Genomic DNA, 19,531 nt, shown 5'->3' with positions numbered 1-19,531 from the left:
CCTATCTATCTATCTATCTATCTATCTATCTATCTATCTCTCTCCTATCTATCTATCTATCTATCTATCTATCTATCATCTGTCTATCTATTCATTCTAAGAAGTTACTATGTGAACAATGTGAATATAATTTCTAGGAATATTCACATTAATCCCAGTGGTCTCCCAGCTGTAAATGTAATATGAATAACTCCGCCCTCTCAGTGTACAAACCCCAGGAGACCCAGAAATCCCATGTAAATGTCTCCCCAGGGTGATCTGGTCACTTGTAGTCACTCTCCACGCGTCTGATCCTTTCACCGTTCTGTGATCAGCGGATATTTATAAGGTCATACATTATACCGCTATCATATGTTAGGGGTTGGTGGTGTAGGTGGCCACCAGAGGTGCAGCTGTGCTCACTAATCCCCTGCACAGCTTATCAGGGTGGGACCTATAGCAGTGCTCATCCTGAGCCTCCTGCTTCACCAATAACAGCAATATAGAGGACTATGAGTGAGGGCTGCCATGTGGCCATGCAAGGTCACTTATAAAGATTACTGGCAGACTACAAGCCAGAAAGCATTGAGTCATCTTCCATGAATACAGATGGGGCCCTGAGCTCATTGTTCACCTATGACAATAACATGGCACCTGGGACATGAAGTGATTAATAGACTATGAGGCTGGCGAGCGGCAGTAATAGGTAAACAGGTATAATCTATTATATTATTACAGACCTGGATGAGAAGATCTCATATGAGATGTGCGCTAATGCCGGATGAGCAAAGGGCAACGAGATTGTGGCCGACGGGGAACATTCTGCACAATCCATTGATCTTAATGGGAAGAGGCCAGAGGTCTTCTGGTTACGTCACTGGACCGGCGCCAAATCGAATCTGAACAAATTGTTGGAAATGTTGGAAATAAAACCAAAATCAAGTGAGTAGTAACTGTGTATATATATATATATATATATATATATATATATATATATATATATATATATATATATATATCTACTGTCCTGGTCACTGCATTCAGAATTCTGCTTATGTGGCCTTAAAGGAGTAATTCACCAAAACATATTTTCATCTGTTGCCAGAAAGTGCCAGAGATTTGTAATTTACTTCTATTAAAAAAAATCTCCTGTCTTCCAGTACTTATCAGCTGCTGTATGTCCTGCAGGAAGTGGTGTATTCTCTCCAGTCTGACACAGTGCTCTCTGCTGCCACTTCTGTCCATGTCAGGAACTGTCCAGAGCAGGAGCAAATCCCCATAGAAAACCTCTCCTGGTCTTCAGACTTGAAGAATGCCTAATCCCACAGGACATACAGCAGCTGATAAGTACTGGAGGACTTGAGATTTTTTAATAGATATAAATTGCAAATGTCTGCCTTTTTCTGGCACCAGTTGATTTGAAAGAAAAACTTTTTGGGTGAACAACCCTTTTAAAGGTTGGCTCCAATTGTGTCTTTGCTAACCGAAAATCAAAAGAATTCTGCATGAGAATAAGGAAGAATAATCCTGGTTTTCCCTTATAGCCATATAGTGATAGTAGAGATTTTCTTTTAGCATATCACACTATCTTCTGAGCATAAAGCCCTATAATTAACCTCCTATTGGTGCTAGACTGGGCTCACACTTTTTGATGACCAGAATGAACAACTGATTTTTTTCCCTTTACTCTGTCTCCCTCTTGTGGTCATTGTTAGAACTGCTCTTTTACATCAATTCTTTTACATTTGGGAGCTCAAAGTCCCCAAGCTGCAAGAATTACTGATGCAATATCATTTATACAAAAACTATAAAATATACTAGTGCCTTAGAGCACCAGTTTAGGGAATAGCACTGATTCTCAATGTAGACATTCAGTGCTGTATGGATTCCTTTTTGGAAGTAAGCCCTACTCCATAGGGAACAAAACTGTCTCTCCTCCAAAAGGAAGAGGCATCTATTTGTAGGCAAGTGTTTTAGGGTTCTTGGCTTTCTTCAGTAGAGAGCAGGGCACTAGTTAGAGACAGGGCTGGTGACACAACCCTGCTCTTAGGGGGCTCACTCGGCTTAAAATATAAGCTTGTCCTAATGCTGCACTTACATCTAGAGGAAAAGAAAAAATTGTAAATGACTTCTATTTAAAAATCTCAAGTCTTCCAGTACTTATCATCTGCTGTATGTCCTGTAGAAAGTGGTTTGTTCTTGACACAGTGCTGCCACCTCTGTCCAGAGCATTAGCAAATCCCTATAGAAACCTTCTCCTGTTCTGGACAGTTCCAGACATGGACAGAGGTGGCAGCAGAAAGAATTATGTTAGACTGGACAGAATACACCACTTCCTGCATGACAAACAGCAGCTGATAAGTACTGGAAGACTGGAATTTGGTTTTTAATAGAGTTAATTTATAAATCTGTAAACATTTTTGACCCTACTTGATTTGATTTTTTTTCTTTTCTCCAGAGCACCCCTTTAAATGCAGAGCTCAGCATTGACAGAGCAAATAACTATTGGCTCCTCACTCTGTCAATCAGCCTTAAAGCTGAGAAAACTACTTACAGTATGGAGGGGGGTAAGAACAGGGGTAAACTATAGAGCAGGGCCTATCAACAGGGGCTGTCCACCTATAGTGGTGGTAGTCTCTATCAGGATAAGGATAAGTCTCTATCTTAATATAGAGCAGGAGACTATAACTAGTCAAAGGAAGCTAACCTAAAAGGGTTTGTATGCATATGAGATGTCAGTGTGTGATCTCTGGCTGTTCTTCGCCATGTACGAGTAAGACACAAGTTATCTCTGCTTATAAAGCTCTAGATAGGGGCCTTGTAATCACATCAGCACAGCGCCACCTGCTGGGATATACAGATAGGCAAGGTCTTTCTGAATAATCTCTTAATGTTACATTGACATTGAACTTTAGAGTGATTTTCCCCCTGATAATACAGGATATATAGACAACTAGATATGCCATCTTTCAACCTCTAGGATGACATAAGAGATGTAATTTAAAAGACATATTCTTGTATAAAGAATCAAAACCAGTGTTGGCGTTACGAACAGGCTTGACCTTTTTACTCCACCACAGCAGGTTGTGAAATAGACAAACATCCTCCACAGTTCCGGAGTGAGTACTTACCTGCTCTCCTACTTGACCCAGGAAATAACATTTGAACCAATGCCATTATGTAAGAACACATTTTTAATAGAGTCTCTGACATTAATATGTCTTAAACCAACAGTAAAGCAATGGCCGTATTGTTGTGCTGTTTGAGAGCAAAGGTTGAATCACAAATTAAGGGACGGAACGCGCTGTGGAAAGCAAGGCAAACACTGATCCCTTTATGCTTTAGCGGACAGGTATATAAAATGTTATATAGCTGTTATACGGAAGCAACATTCACTCTAAATGGGCTAGAAAAAAAAGGAGCAACTGTGAAAGCTATAAAGCTACAGAACCTACTGTAAATTATTTAATACGATAATACTCAAGAGGGTGTAGTGTCGCTTTAAGAGCATTTGCCCATAAAATCACAACCACTCTTGTAAGCATACACCTTAGAGATCCACTATCCTGTCATTACATGTTTATGGAAAAGCTGGGTTACAGGTGGCATGGCTACAACAGGGCCCCCTCCAAGTTTATATCCATTTGGTATGAATCTGGTTTGGTCTACAAGTCTAAATAGTTGTGATTCCTTTTGGATTTATATAATCCCTACTCCTGGCTGAGAGGTAAGAGGTGATGCTTTATGCATCAGAGCTTCAACTTACTAAATTCTCTGGGCTGGGCAATTTGCAGCCAGGCTCTCAGTGTACTGTCCAGGAGCAGGGACACCTGTCTTTGACAGGAGTCCCTGTTCCTGTACATACTTTGCAGGGGCAATCGCTGGGAAAATGGAGAATTTCCAACTCCAAATCAGGATTGAAAGCTAAAACAAGTCTGGCAATCAGATATATACCGGATGAGACCCAAAACAAATGTAAGGAAGCTTCGATTTTCTCTAGTTAGCACTAGTCAGCATGCAGTGATACAGTGACCGCTCCTAAAATACATTGCATACATTGAAAATCTCATTGACTTTAGTAAGAGAATGCTATAGAGTTAACTATCATCAATTATCATTAAAAGTACAAATGAGGCCTCTACAAACAATTGTCATGATCTCTAATACTGTACCAGACCTCTATTTTGCTCTCATATTCGTTGGATTTCCAAATATAAAAGAAATAAGGCTAACTGTGGGCAAATGTCAACCCCACGGCAGTCCCTAAATGTTGCTATTACAACTCTATGGAATGAAAAAGATTTTTTATTCAAGATTTTTCAGAATGTGTCTGTAAATGTGTGGACCGTATCCTTTCTACACTCTATTAGAGAGACACAACAGTCTGTTATTGCTTCAATTAACTTTACTTATACTTGAAGACGTGAAGTACTTCATATACAGTATAAACACTAATCATATCAGCTAATTATCATTGTGTCCTATTACTAGCAAGAAATTGAAATTCCCAAATGAAGCAGTAAAAACTAAGCACAGCTAAGGGTGACTATTAACCCCATTGCGGTCCCCAATTATTACAAGTATCATTTAAAACTAAGTAGACTCTGTCACATATTATCAAATACAGTTGAATGAGGTTTTAGGCAGAAGGATTTGTATTTTTTGTCTCTTTTTGACAAGGGCCAATACATAATTTATTCCAGTAGATTCTAAATTGAAACTTTTTCAGTGCATGGACTAAGCCCTCCAGAAAAGACTTCTTAACAGAGGCAGAAGAGAAGTAGAATATGATGGGATCCAAAGAAGCATTGAAGGTGCTAAGGAGTAAAGCGTAGACCCTCCAATCTGGACTATCACCTTCAATAAAGCCCACGATATGGGATACGTTATAAGGCATGAAACACACAATGAAATTGATGAGAGTGGCCATCACTAGCCCAATGGCTCTTTTTTTTCTTTTCCTGTCCAGCTGACACTGCCACATGACAATCTTGAAGAAGTTCCCATAACAGAAGATGGTGATCATAAACGGGATGCAAAAAAGCACAAAACACATTTCTAGTCGTACAATAAGTAGGACTTCCAGCTGGGGCGGTGTAAACATGTTGTAGCACACGGTGGAGTTGCTGGTGGTCAAGTTGTTGGGCGTGATATATTCCACAATGTAGACGACACTACAGTGAACTGTGGCAATGAACCATATGAACATACTCCCCACCATGGAGTAGACTGGTTTTCTCACCATCTTGTACCTTATAGGAAAAGCCGTAGCCAGATATCTCTCCACACTTATAGCCATGAGGAACAGAGAGGTGATGTAGATGCTGCTGAAGTACATAAAGGATGACAGGGGGCAAAAAATGTAGGGCATTGGCCAATGCATATCGAAGGCCGCTTCAACCATGCGGAAAGGGAGGAAGGTCAACAGGAGCAAGTCAGAAATGGTCAAGTTGGCCAGTAAGATGTCCACCGGGAGAAGGTTGTGACTGCACTTGTGAAAGAGTGTGGATAGGGCTGCTATATTAAGAGGAAGCCCCGTGATAAAAGTGATGAGGTAGACAAACAAAAAAAGATATTTTGATCCTGGGAAATAGCTCATGGTGGCTTCACAACTTCATCCCTAGGTCTTGGTCTCTGTAACTTGTTGATTTTGGTCTCGAGGGTTTCTTTGTGACCTGAAGAAGGACGTAACAATATTTCTATACATGTACATTCAGATGTTATGCTGTATGTGGTTGGTCTACCAAGAGTCAGTAAAGACTAGGGTCACAAGTCTATATTAAAATATTTCATGGGGGAAGCGGAGAGATCTGATTGGAAAGCTATGGCTTGGACCTATATCTTGAGTCGTTGAGAGGTCTGACCAATGCTATAGTCATTAGCCTATGCAAAAGTCACATTAAAGAGGTATTCCAAGTTATCCTGTACTGGCTGGTTAGGGGGTAAGGGTCAGATCGCAGGGGCTTTGACCACTGGGACCCCTCCATGTTAACAATGGGGACCTGGGTATTTGTTATGAACATAGATGTAAAGATTATTGACTATTACAAGACTAGAAATGGAGCCTAATTTATGTACATGTCAGATACAAAGAATTTTATTAGTTTGAAGCTGTTTGACCCCCAACATGGAGCAGAGGGTCCCCCATCTATATACTAAATGTGAGAGTCTCTAAGGACTAGATGCAAGTGTCAGAGATTGCTGAGAGCTGATATATTACTTCATTCATGGTCATAGTGACAAATGGAACAACTGATATTAGGTAGCGAAGATAGATAGATAGATAGATAGATAGATAGATAGATAGATAGATAGGAGATAGATAGATAGATAGATAAATAGGAGATAGATAGATAGATAGATAGATAGATAGATAGATAGATAGATAGATAGGGAGATAGATAGACAGATAGGAGATAGGAGATAGATAATAGATAGATAGATAGAGAGATAGATAGATAGATAGATAGATAGGAGATAGATAGGAGATAGATAGATAGGAGATAGATAGATAGATAGATAGATAGATAGATAGATAGATAGGAGATAGATAGATAGATAGATAGATAGATAGATAGATAATAGATAGATAGGAGATAGATAGATAGGAGATAGATAATAGATAGATAGGAGATAGATAGATAGATAGATAGATAGGAGATAGATAGATAGATAGATAGATAGATAGATAGATACATAGGAGATAGATAGATAGATAGATAGATAGATAGATAGATAGATAGATAGGGAGATAGATAGACAGATAGGAGATAGGAGATAGATAATAGATAGATAGATAGAGAGATAGATAGATAGATAGGAGATAGATAATAGATAGATAGGAGATAGATAGATAGATAGATAGATAATAGATAGATAGATGATAGATAATAGATAGATAGATAGGAGATAGATAGATAGATAGATAGGAGATAGATAGATAGATAGATAATAGATAGATTAATAGATGATAGATAATAGATAGATAGATAGATAGATAGATAGGAGATAGATAGATAGATAGATAGATAGATAGATAGATAGATAGATAGATAGATAGATAGGAGATAGATAGATGATAGAAGATAGATAGATAGATAGATAGATAGGAGATAGATAGATGATAGATGATTGATAGATAGATAGGAGATAGATAGATAGATAGATAGATAGATAGATAGATAGGAGATAGATAGATAGATAGATAGATAGATAGATAGATAGATAGATAGAATAATAGATAAATATGATGTACTTACTTTAGCTGTATGAGAGGTTTGTCTGTAGGTCTCTCGGCATCTTTCTTCTCTTCCTCACCGGACTTGGAATAAATAGCCCTGGTTAGCACGCAGCTTTCCCTCTTAGTATTATCTGTCCTCTGTTTATAGAAGGCTGAGGTTTATATATGGAGGCGATCGATACCTGTATCCAGTGCTGAGCAGGTTCCTGAGCAGCTGTAGCCTCCCGCTGATGTCCCATAAAACATAAAGGTGAAGGCTTATTAAAGTGACTGGTGACGGCCCCGGCCGTGGGCTCCTGGGAGGTGGCACCTACACACCGCACCATTTATATTCAGACAACATGGATTTCATTGACATATATGTTATAATAAAACAACACAATCTTCTAATAATAAAGTGCAGCTCTGGAGTATAATACAGGATGTAATGGTGGTTTTACACTGAACGATGTATCGTTCGAATCAGCCCGACAACGGTCGAATTGGAACGATAATCGTACGTGTAAACGCAGCGAACGATCAAGCGACGAGCGAAAAATCGTTCATTTTGATCTTTCAACAAGTTCTCAAATCGTCGTTGATTGTTCGCAAAAAATTCGCAGATTGTTCAGTGTAAAGTCTTTCAACGATTTCCCCTATGTGTGAGATAGGCTTAACCAATCGCAAAACAAATATTCCGTACGATGTATCGTTCCGTGTAAACGCCGATCGTTATAAAAAAAAATAGTTCATTCAAAATCGTTAATCGTGCGATTGGGCGAATTATCGCTCCGTGTAAAACCACCATAACTCAGGATCAGTACAGGATCAGTAATGTAATGTATGTACACAGTGACTCCACCAGCAGAATAGTGAGTGCAGCTCTGGAGTATAATACAGGATCAGTAATGTAATGTATGTACACAGTGACCCCACCAGCAGAATAGTGAGTGCAGCTCTGGAGTATAATACAGGATGTAACTCAGGATTAGTACAGGATAAGTAATGTAATGTATGTACACAGTGACCCCACCAGCAGAATAGTGAGCGCAGCTCTGGAGTATAATACAGGATCAGTAATGTAATGTATGTACACAGTGACCCCACCAGCAGAATAGTGAGCGCAGCTCTGGAGTATAATACAGGACGTAACTCAGGATCAGTAATGTAATGTATGTACACAGTGACCCCACCAGCAGAATAGTGAGTGCAGCTCTGGACTATAATACATGATGTAACTCAGGATCAGTAATGTAATGTATGTACACAGTGACCCCACAAGCAGAATAGTGAGTGCAGCTCTGGAATATAATACATGATGTAACTCAGGATTAGTACAGGATAAGTAATATAATGTATGTGTATGCAAAAAAGGAGTCAGTGGAGCCTCAGTTGCAAGTGTGAAAACACAGGAACAGCCAGAAATCCCACTACAGGTGTTTCTTCTAGTCTTAACACACCCAGATAAGGGTCCATTTACACAGAAAGATTATCTGCCAAAGATTTGAAGCCAAAACCAGGAGCAGACTATAAACAGAGATCAGGTCATAAAGGAAAGCCTTAGATTTCTCCTCTTTTCAAATCCATTCCTGGCTTTGGCTTCAAATCTTTGGCAGATAATCTGTCAGATAATAATTCTGTGTAAATGGACCCTAATGCTAAGTTTACACCGAGCGATAATTGGCCCAATCGCACGATTAACGATTTCGAAGTAACGATTTCGAAGTAACGATCGGCGTTTAGACGGTACGATATATCGTACGGAAAAATTGTTTTGCAATAGTTTTGCGATCACGCGCCCGCAGCCCGGCCCGCCCCCCGCTCATCCGCAGCCCGGCCCCACGGTCAACCGCAGCTCCCTGTGCCGCTCCGATCACCACCCTTGCCGCCGCTTCGATCAATCAATGCACTGAAGAGGGGAGTCGGGGACTTCGAAGACCTGCTACGCGGAGCAGGTAACGTATGCTCGTGGCCAGGGTGGCGGGGGCGATCGGAGCGGCGGAGGGGGGGGGGGGCGATCGGAGCGGCGGTGGCGGGGGGGCGATCGGAGCGGCAGCAGCGGGGGGTGATCAGAGCGGCGGGGGGGCAATCAGAGCGGCGGCGGTGGGGGTGGCGATCGGAGCGACGGCGGGGTGGCGATCAGAGCCGTGGCGGGGGTGGCGATCGGAGCGGCGGCGGGGGTGGCGATTGGAGCCTGCGCAGGGGGCTGCGGATGAGCGGGGGGCGGGTGGCGAGCGGGCGGGGCTGCGGGCGGCCGGACTATCGCGCAACGACTGTTTACACGGAACGATCAGCGTTTTTTTTGCGAACGACGATTTAAGAACATGTTAAAAGATCAAAATGAACGATTTATCGATCGTTCGGCGCGTTTACACGTACGATAATCGTTCCGTGTAAACGTAGCATAAAACTAGTTCATTCAGGTGTCACTTGTCTGCATTCTCTGCTGCAGCCACTAGGTGTCTCACTCCCCCTGTGCACAGCTGCAGTATGTGGCAAAAGGTTATTCCATGTGTTTGTATATTGTTTTGTTGAGCAGACTTTCTGTACAATTTTTTCTCTCTCACACACATACTTCCTGTCACACCACCCTGTAAAGGGAAGGGATTTCCTGTCAGGTGGGCAGTAGAGGTTTAGTTTCTTTGTAGAGTGGGTAGGACAAGACACAGGTTCCTGCTGCAGTGACTATGCAGGCCTGGCTTAGGCTAGTGCCTTGACAGTGACTACACCTTTCCTTCTGGCTAGGAGCAAGTAACTAGCTAGATGCATTGCTAAACCTTGAGGTGGGGTAACCAGGACCACAGGAGAGACCCACTTACCTATGCTGAGGATTCCTCAGTCAGGACAGTCACCCCCTAAGGAAAAGGCAGAGGAGCTGATCCCCAGTAAAGCAAAGAAGCTAAGAGCCGAGGTAACTTACTGACAGACGCTCTTCCACTTAGAGTTAGGCTTCTGTGGGAGCTACACCTAGAGACATAGACCTAGGACTTGTACTACCTTTGAGGACGGTCACCGATACTGGGAGGCAGAAGGCAGTCAGATAACAGAGACTTATCTAAACGTGACTACAAGAAGTTCACTACAGGAGTCAAGTATGTTACCGGCAGAGTACTGTACTAATAAAGCAAGGGCTCCTACCCGGCCCTTACACAACTCTCTCTCAAGACAAGTATTTTCGGTAAAGTTAAGCACTGTTTTAAATCGGGACTCTGTAATCTCTGTCGCTGCACCTGCACTTTAACTTGCACCTCACAATTGTTCTACTCCAGGTGCGGTGCCCGTGTGTCCGGGGGTGGATATTACCACTCCTGGACACTGTGACAATTTGACCCCCAAACCCCAGAGCCCACCAGCTGCATACAACATCTGCACCAGCACCCCGGGCCACGGCATATGTACACCATGACAATCTACCAGGAATTGTGAATCCCTCAGTTCTATACATACAGATATATGGGGCAGTATACCCCTCACCACCTAATAAACCTGTGCAGGTGCTCAGGTTGCCCTAGAAACCAAAGCTTTGCCTTTGTATACAGGGTGCAATGTGCTCATATAGATCCATGCATGCCGTATATAGATAAAGTCTATTGTTTGGCTTCCGTTTCTGCAATCTGCCTTGTTTCTTGTGAATTTGAGGATTTCCTCTCACAGTCCATCCAGAACCAAAGAAAATACATCCTAAGTGTCTGTATAATCTCCTGGTACAGGGGGCGACCTCCATGGATGACACTGGGGTGTATGTACAGTAATGCTGCTGGAGTCTGGGAGTGAACGTCTTCCCAGCCTCATGTTTGTATACGGATGCTTCTTATGAGCTGCATCCTCTCTGTTATCTCTATGGATATACTTGGAGTCGGTCCCGGACTCTCGCATGTTCAGGTTTCACTAGTTTGTAAGTAAATCTTCTATATTGTTGAATATAAATGCAGTATACTGAAGTCGGCTCCTTAGGGTTGATCCCACAATGGAGATTGGACGCTGGTTTAACCCTTAGAGTACCGGGCCAATTTTGTTTTTCCCTCCTTGTGCTTAAAAGGCCATAGCACTTGCATTTTTTCACCTAGAAACCCACATGAGCCCTTATTTTTTGCGCCACTAATTGTACTTTGCAATGACAGGCTGAATTTTTTCATAAAGTACACTGCGAAACCAGCGAAAAATAAAATGTGTGGTGAAATAAAAAAAAGAAAAACCACATTTCTTTTATTTGGGGTGTTTTCGTTTTTACGCCGTTCGTCCTGGGGTAAAACTGACATGTTATATATGTTCCTCAAGTCGTTACGATTACAACGATATATAACATGTATAACTTATATTGTATCTGATGGCCTGTAAAAAATTCAAACCATTGTTAACAAATATACGTTCCTTAAAACCGCTTCATTCCCAGGCTTATAGCGCTTTTATCCTTTGGTCTATGGGGCTGTGCGAGGTGTCAGTTTTTACGCCATGATGTGTTCTTTCTATCGGTACCTTGATTGCGCATATACGACTTTTTGATCGCAATTTTTCTGGATTTGATGCGACCAAAAATGCGCAATTTTGCACTTTGGGATTTTTTTGCGCTGACGCCGTTTACCGTGTGAGATCAGGAATGTGATTAATTAATAGTTCGGGCGTTTACGTGCGCAGCGATAGCAAACATGTTTGTTTATTTATTTATTTGTTTATTTTTATTTATAACCTGGGAAAAGGGGGGTGATTCAGACTTTTATTAGGGGAGGGGGCTTTTTATTAATAATAACACTTTTATTTTTACTTTTACACTTATACTAGAAGCCCCCCTGGGGTTAGGGTTATTCCCCCCCTGGGGTTAGGGTTATTCCCCCCCTGGGGTTAGGGTTATTCCCCCCTGGGGTTAGGGTTATTCCCCCCCCTGGGGTTAGGGTTATTCCCCCCCCTGGGGTCAGGGTTATTCCCCCTGGGGTTAGGGTAATTCCCCCCTGGGGTTAGGGTTATTCCCCCCCTGGGGTTAAGGTTATTCCCCCCTGGGGTTAGGGTTATTCCCCCCCTGGGGTTAGGGTTATTCCCCCCTGGGGTTAGGGTTATTCCCCCCCCCCCTGGGGTTAGGGTTATTCCCCCCCCTGGGGTTAGGGTTATTCCCCCTGGGGTTAGGGTAATTCCCCCCTGGGGTTAGGGTTATTCCCCCCCTGGGGTTAAGGTTATTCCCCCCTGGGGTTAGGGTTATTCCCCCCCTGGGGTTAGGGTTATTCCCCCTGGGGTTAGGGTTATTCCCCCCCTGGGGTTAGGGTTATTCCCCCCCTGGGGTTAGGGTTATTCCCCCTGGGGTTAGGGTTATTCCCCCTGGGGGACTTCTAGTATAAGTGCACTGATCTCTCATTGAGATCTGTGCTGCATCGATATGCAGCACAGATCGATGAGATAGGCACATCGATTGCTTCTGGCTGCTGCAGCCAGAAGCAATCGAGTGCCGAGTCGGGATCAGCGACATGACGGTGCTGACCCCGGACGGGGTAAGATGTGTGGATCGCTCCTCCGGGACAACGTCCCGGAGGAGCGATCCTCCCCACTAGACACCAGGGAACAGCTGCAGTAAGTAATCGGATGCAGCTGTCAACTTTGACAGCTGCATCCGATTACTCTATTAGCGGGCACGGCGATCGGACCGTGCCCGCTAATAGCCACGGTCCTGGGCTACGAGCGGCATCCGAGACCGCATCCGGTTCAGAGCGTGGCCACCGCGCGGCCCCGCTCTGAACGCGTGGAGGCGGCCCTGGACGTACGGGTACGTCCAGGGTCACCTAGGGGTTAAAGAGATAGTTCACAAAAAAAAAAAAACAATTCTTTCAAGTTAACCAGTGTCAGAAAGTGCCAGAGATTTGTAATTTACTTCCATTAAAAAATCTCCAGTCCTCCAGTACTTATCAGCTGCTGTATGTCCTACAGGAAGTGATGTATTCTCTCCAGTCTGACACAGTGCTCTCTGCTGCCACCTCTGTCCATGTCAGGAACTGTCCAGAGCAGCAGCAAATCCCCATAGAAAACCTCTCCTGCTCTGGACAGTTCCTGACATGGACAGAGGTGGCAGCAGAGAGCACTGTGTCAGACTGGAGAGAATACACCTGCATGACATACAGCAGCTGATAAGTACTGGAAGACTTACATTTGTTTTAAATAGACATAATTTACATATTTGTATAACATTCTGGAACTTGTTGATCTTTATTTTTGTTTCTCCAGAGTACCCCTTTAATGTCAGATGCATGATACAATTTGGGGACCTCAGTGTATTAAAGAGGATGTACCATCAGGTACATCCTCTTTAATCTGACACGGGGATAGATCAGCGCCATCACGGGCAAGCGGGCTGCCCCGCCCCCAGTGGGAGGGAATTTCCTCCCATCTATGGAGAATGAACGGAGCCGCGTCATACGGGGGCGGGGGTGGGCCGGCCCGCTTCAAGTGCCTGAGCACCGGCCCAGGACTCTTGGATAGAACGGCGCCGTACAAGGGAACTGGGCCACGGATCGGAAAACGGACCGTGGCACCGGCTTGCCCGTGACGGCGCCGTTCTATCCCTGTGTCAGATTAAAGAGGATGTACCTGATGGTACGTCCTCTTTAAGCTATGTAGCTCCCTAGTGGTGAATGCAGGTAAAAGCTATGACAGGAGGCAGTACAGTGTGGGCCCCTCTCACCATAGTCACATACTGTACTGTAGCAGTCCGGCTCTCCATCTACCATAGTAATATATTTGCATCAGGTTAATCATTAGTCTATGTAGTCCGCACTTATCAGCGTCTCATAAGAGAAAATAAAGCTGGATATTTGCCTCTATTTGACTGCTCATTTCCCAGTAAAATCCTTGTAATTACCATAATACATAGATATCAGACATTATTTGAATTTTTGACTATCCCACAACAGATGATGATTTGGGTGGGTATGAAAAAAGACATACTTACCAAGCTAGGTCACCCTTACCAGATAGGACTGGATGACGTCACAACAGGAGCTGTGGGAGAGCCAGTTAGGTGAGTATGTCCTTTATGTTTTCATGCCTCCCCCAAACAAATATATAAAAATAAATAATTGTGCCCAGATCCCTGCTTTAACATGCTGTGTAAAAATTCTTTAAAATGTCTGGAAGAAGATCTGCACATATCAGTGTGACGATGTGTTATTCCTGTTAAAGGGGTACTCATGAGAATTTTTTTTCAAAATAATCTGATGTCAGAGTTATACAGGTTTGTAAATTACTTCTATTTTTTTTTAAACTCATCTTCCAGTACTTGTCAGCTGCTGTATGTCCTGTAACACATCCCCATAGAAAACTCCTCCTGCTCTGGACAGTTCCTGACATGGACAGAGATGGCAGCAGAGAGCACTGTGTCATACTGGAAAGAATACACCACTTCCTGCAGGACATACAGCAGCTGAGAAGTAATTCACAAATCTGTATAACGTTTTTACATCACTTGATTTAAAAGCTTTTTTGTCTTTGGAGTCCCCCTTTAAGGTAATGATTGATGATGTTCTTCTCTGCCAAGCCACAATCCATTTGAGGACAATGCTTAGAAATCAGGGTGTAAGGCATAAGTGGGTTCCATCATCTTCCTCTACATTATCACAAGGAGCCTTGCTATCATAGAACATGACTCCTGAAGGGCTCGGCAGGGGAATCCCACAAACAGAAGGTCAAGGGTCAACTTGACGCCATCTTCCTGTTTTGCTAACCACAGAGGAAATCTCTGGGGTGCAGACCACATCGCTTTCACTTATATTCATTGACATGTTGACAAGTGAAGCTCTGCTGTGAAGCCGCTCACTATAACTATAGCCATCACCTAATGTACTGATACTCCTAAGGATTGCCCTGGGTTCTTGTGCAACAAATATAATCTTACAGGAAACATAGAGGTTAAAGGGGTCAAATCAACTGGTTCATAAAGTTATATAGATTTGTAATTTCCTTCTATTTAAAAATCTTCAGTCTTCCAGTACGTATCAGCTGCTGTATGTCCTGCATGAAGTGGTGTATTCTTTCCAGTCTGACACAGTGCTCTCTGCTGCCATCTCTGTCCATGTCAGGAACTGTCCAGAGCAGTAGCAAATTCCCATAGAAAACCTCTCCTGCTCTGGACAGTTCCTGACATGGACAAAGGTGGCAGCAGAGAGCACTGTGTCAGACTGGAGAGAATACACCATTTCCTGCAGAACTACAGCAGCTGATAAGTATGGGAAGACTTGAGATTTATAGAAGTAGGTTACAAATCTATATAAATTTCTGAAACTAGTTGATTTGAAAGAAAAAGATTTTCATTGGAGTACCCCTTTAAAGTGTTACCGTCTTGTTTTGCAACTTTTGACATGTTCAAAGTTATTGACGTCAGTGGGTCTCTCTTTTGAGATCCGCTGCAATCCTGAGATATAACCAGGGGGAGTGCGCAGCTGCCAGTCAAAGCCAACTCTTTCACTCCATTGTGGTCTATGGAGCATTCGTTACCGATGTCCTTGCGCCCGTTGCTTAACTGCATACATTACCTATCCATGCTGCAGGGCTTCTCCCCGGGTTCCCGTGCGCTCCAGCTTCAGAGCGGCCTGTCTCAGCTGACAGGCCGCTCAGCCAATAACTGGCTGTGGCGGTCCCGGCCAGTGATTGGCTGAGCGGCCTGTCACTCAGCCAGTATAAATTATATTATTGTTGTGAGAGTCGGTTTACACTTTGCATTTTTTTTTTTTTTGCAGGGTTTAAACCCAAGACACAAAAATCTAACTTTTTTCTGATCATTAAAGAGTTTGTGTACTTCAGAGCTGCACTCCTGGCTAAAGTCTACAGAGATCACTGCATTTCCATCACTGCCCAGCAGATGGCGACAAAAAGAAGACATTAAAGCTATGAAAAAACTAGGAAGAGGAAGAATAGGAGGAATGCCGAAAATAAACCTCAAGAGCGGTCACTTTCCTGTAAATTCCAGCAGTATAATGATACCAAAGGTGACGATGTGATAGCGGAGGGGGAGGAAGAAGACAATTCACTACTTTTGCCCTTTAATGCCTTTTTGCGGCCGACAATTCTACTAAATCTTTAAGAAACTCAGCTCTGCTGCTTCTGTAGATTTCTCCTCTGCTGCATCTGACAAACTCAGCTCTGCTGCATCTGTATACAGTCGCCCAAGGAATTAGTATACATATAGACCTTACATACTAGAGCCTGATATAGGACCTGTATATCTGTATACATATAGACCTTACATACATCATACCTCCCAACCGTCCCGGATTTCGCGGGACAGTCCCGTTTTCGGGGTTCTGTCCCGCGGTCCCGGAACGGCCCCCCGTGTCCCGCATTTTAAGTGGCCCCAGCGAAAAAAACAATAAAGCAGTAACTCACCTGTCCTCCGGTCCCAGCAGCTCCTCTCCCGGCAGAGCGCGCACTCCCGTCATCCTCCGGGGCGGGAAGCGGGGTACAGAGTCACTAACTGTACCGGAAGTGACCTGCTCATGAATTACTTCCGGCACAGTCAGTGACTCTGTACCCCGCTGCCCGCCCCGGAGGATGACGGGAGTGCGCGCTCTGCCAGCAGAGGAGCTGCTGGGACCGGAGGACAGGTGAGTTACTGGTTTATTGTTTTTGCCGCTGGTGCCACACTAATGGGGGGATTGGCTACTCTGTGGGCACTATATGGGGGATTGGCTACTATGTGGGGCACTATATGGAGGCATTAGACGAGGCTGAAGTTGGTTTCTTATTCGGCCAGTTTCTTATTCGGGGCTGAAGTTGGTTTCTTATTCGGCAGTTTCTTATTCAGAGGATTTTTCTTTTTCCTGTTTTAGCTATTATGCTTACAGAAAATGTATAATATTCATACCCTACCGTAAGTGAGGGGCCCTGAGAGGACTGGTGATAAAAATGGCAAAAAAGACCCCACGGTTGGCATAAAAATGGGCATGAAAGTAAAACCACAAAATTATTATTTAAAAATAAAATTGACTTTGGGCCACTGATCTCACACTGATAATACACAGAGAGGGATGCCCCGCATCACACCCAAGAGAGTCCAGCCTGGCCCAAAGTGGTTCTGGGTATAAAAACTGGCATCAAAGTGGGCACATAGGCATTTTTTCCTAATTTGAATAAGTAACAGCTGTTTTCAAAGGGTTAAATGAGTTTGGGCCACTGATCTCACACTGATAATACACAGAGAGGGATGCCCCGCATCATACCCAAGAGAGTCCAGCCTGGCCCAAAGTGGTTCTGGGTATACAAACTGGCATCAAAGTGGGCAGATTGGCATTTTTCCCAATTTGAATAAGTAACAGCTGTTTTCAAAGGGTTAAATGAGTTTGGGCCACTGATCTCACACTGATAATACACAGAGAGGGATGCCCCGCATCATACCCAAGAGAGTCCAGCCTGGCCCAAAGTGGTTCTGGGTATAAAAACTGGCATCAAAGTGGGCACATAGCCATTTTTCATGATTTGAATAAGTAACAGCTGTTTTCAAAGGGTTAAATGAGTTTGGGCCACTGATCTCACACTGATAATACACAGAGAGGGATGCCCCGCATCACATCCAACAGAGTCCACCCTGGCCCAAAGTGGTTCTGGGTATAAAAACTGGCATCAAAGTGGGCAGATGGGCATTTTTGTCCTATTTTGAATAAGTAACAGGTGTTTTCAAAGGGTTAAATGAGTTTGGGCCACTGATCTCACACTGATAATACACAGAGAGGGATGCCCTGCATCACATCCAAGAGAGTCCAGCCTGGCCCAAAGTGGTTCTGGGTATAAAAACAGGCATCAAAGTGGGCAGATTGACATTTTTCCCAATTTGAATAAGTAACAGGTATTTTCAAAGGGTTAAATGAGTTTGGGCCACTGATCTCACACTGATAATACACAGAGAGGGATGCCCCGCATCACATCCAAGAGAGTCCAGCCTGGCCCAAAGTGGTTCTGGGTATAAAAACTGGCATCAAAGTGGGCACATAGCCATTTTTCATGATTTGAATAAGTAACAGCTGTTTTCAAAGGGTTAAATGAGTTTGGGCCACTGATCTCACACTGATAATACACAGAGAGGGATGCCCCGCATCATACCCAAGAGAGTCCAGCCTGGCCCAAAGTGGTTCTGGGTATAAAAACTGGCATCAAAGTGGGCACATAGCCATTTTTCATGATTTGAATAAGTAACAGCTGTTTTCAAAGGGTTAAATGAGTTTGGGCCACTGATCTCACACTGATAATACACAGAGAGGGATGCCCCGCATCACATCCAACAGAGTCCACCCTGGCCCAAAGTGGTTCTGGGTATAAAAACTGGCATCAAAGTGGGCAGATGGGCATTTTTGTCCTATTTTGAATAAGTAACAGGTGTTTTCAAAGGGTTAAATGAGTTTGGGCCACTGATCTCACACTGATAATACACAGAGAGGGATGCCCTGCATCACATCCAAGAGAGTCCAGCCTGGCCCAAAGTGGTTCTGGGTATAAAAACTGGCATCAAAGTGGGCAGATTGACATTTTTCCCAATTTGAATAAGTAACAGGTATTTTCAAAGGGTTAAATGAGTTTGGGCCACTGATCTCACACTGATAATACACAGAGAGGGATGCCCCGCATCACATCCAAGAGAGTCCAGCCTGGCCCAAAGTGGTTCTGGGTATAAAAACTGGCATCAAAGTGGGCACATAGCCATTTTTCATGATTTGAATAAGTAACAGCTGTTTTCAAAGGGTTAAATGAGTTTGGGCCACTGATCTCACACTGATAATACACAGAGAGGGATCCCCCGCATCACACCCAAGAGAGTCCAGCCTGGCCCAAAGTGGTTCTGGGTATAAAAACTGGCATCAAAGTGGGCACATAGGCATTTTTTCCTAATTTGAATAAGTAACAGCTGTTTTCAAAGGGTTAAATGAGTTTGGGCCACTGATCTCACACTGATAATACACAGAGAGGGATGCCCCGCATCATACCCAAGAGAGTCCAGCCTGGCCCAAAGTGGTTCTGGGTATAAAAACTGGCATCAAAGTGGGCACATAGCCATTTTTCATGATTTGAATAAGTAACAGCTATTTTCAAAGGGTTAAATGAGTTTGGGCCACTGATCTCACATTGATATTACACAGAGAGGGATGCCCCGCATCACATCCAAGAGAGTCCAGCCTGGCCCAAAGTGGTTCTGGGTATACAAACTGGCATCAAAGTGGGCAGATTGGCATTTTTCCCAATTTGAATAAGTAACAGCTGTTTTCAAAGGGTTAAATGAGTTTGGGCCACTGATCTCACACTGATAATACACAGAGAGGGATGCCCCGCATCATACCCAAGAGAGTCCAGCCTGGCCCAAAGTGGTTCTGGGTA

General features: G+C 43.6%; 1 protein-coding gene and 1 long non-coding RNA gene across 2 annotated transcripts in view; one reads left to right on the top strand and one right to left on the bottom strand.

Moving 5' to 3' along the window:
- The first annotated feature begins 722 nt into the window (after positions 1 to 722).
- Positions 723 to 19,531, top strand: part of LOC138769491 (uncharacterized) — a 36,111-nt gene continuing 17,302 nt past the window's right edge. The window contains exons 1-2 of the long non-coding RNA XR_011359261.1: positions 723 to 921; positions 15,910 to 16,158. This is a non-coding gene — a long non-coding RNA (uncharacterized lncRNA). The remainder of the gene's footprint in view (positions 922 to 15,909; positions 16,159 to 19,531) is intronic.
- On the bottom strand, positions 4,447 to 5,650 carry LOC138769573 (free fatty acid receptor 3-like). The gene has a single exon (XM_069948136.1). It carries the CDS (start codon positions 5,576 to 5,578, stop codon positions 4,619 to 4,621), a length of 960 nt encoding a protein of 319 aa, XP_069804237.1. The 5' UTR covers positions 5,579 to 5,650; the 3' UTR covers positions 4,447 to 4,618.

This window comes from Dendropsophus ebraccatus, chromosome 12, assembly GCF_027789765.1.
Source record: "Dendropsophus ebraccatus isolate aDenEbr1 chromosome 12, aDenEbr1.pat, whole genome shotgun sequence".
NCBI classification, from domain to species: Eukaryota; Metazoa; Chordata; class Amphibia; order Anura; family Hylidae; genus Dendropsophus; species Dendropsophus ebraccatus.
The sequence above is the reverse complement of the archived record's forward strand: the minus strand, read 5'-3'. Positions and strand labels throughout refer to the sequence as shown.

Coding starts and splice junctions, on each gene's coding strand:
- LOC138769573 (XM_069948136.1), bottom strand. CDS start 5,578: ATGAGCTATTTCCCAGGATCAAAATATCTTTTTTTGTTTGTCTACCTC.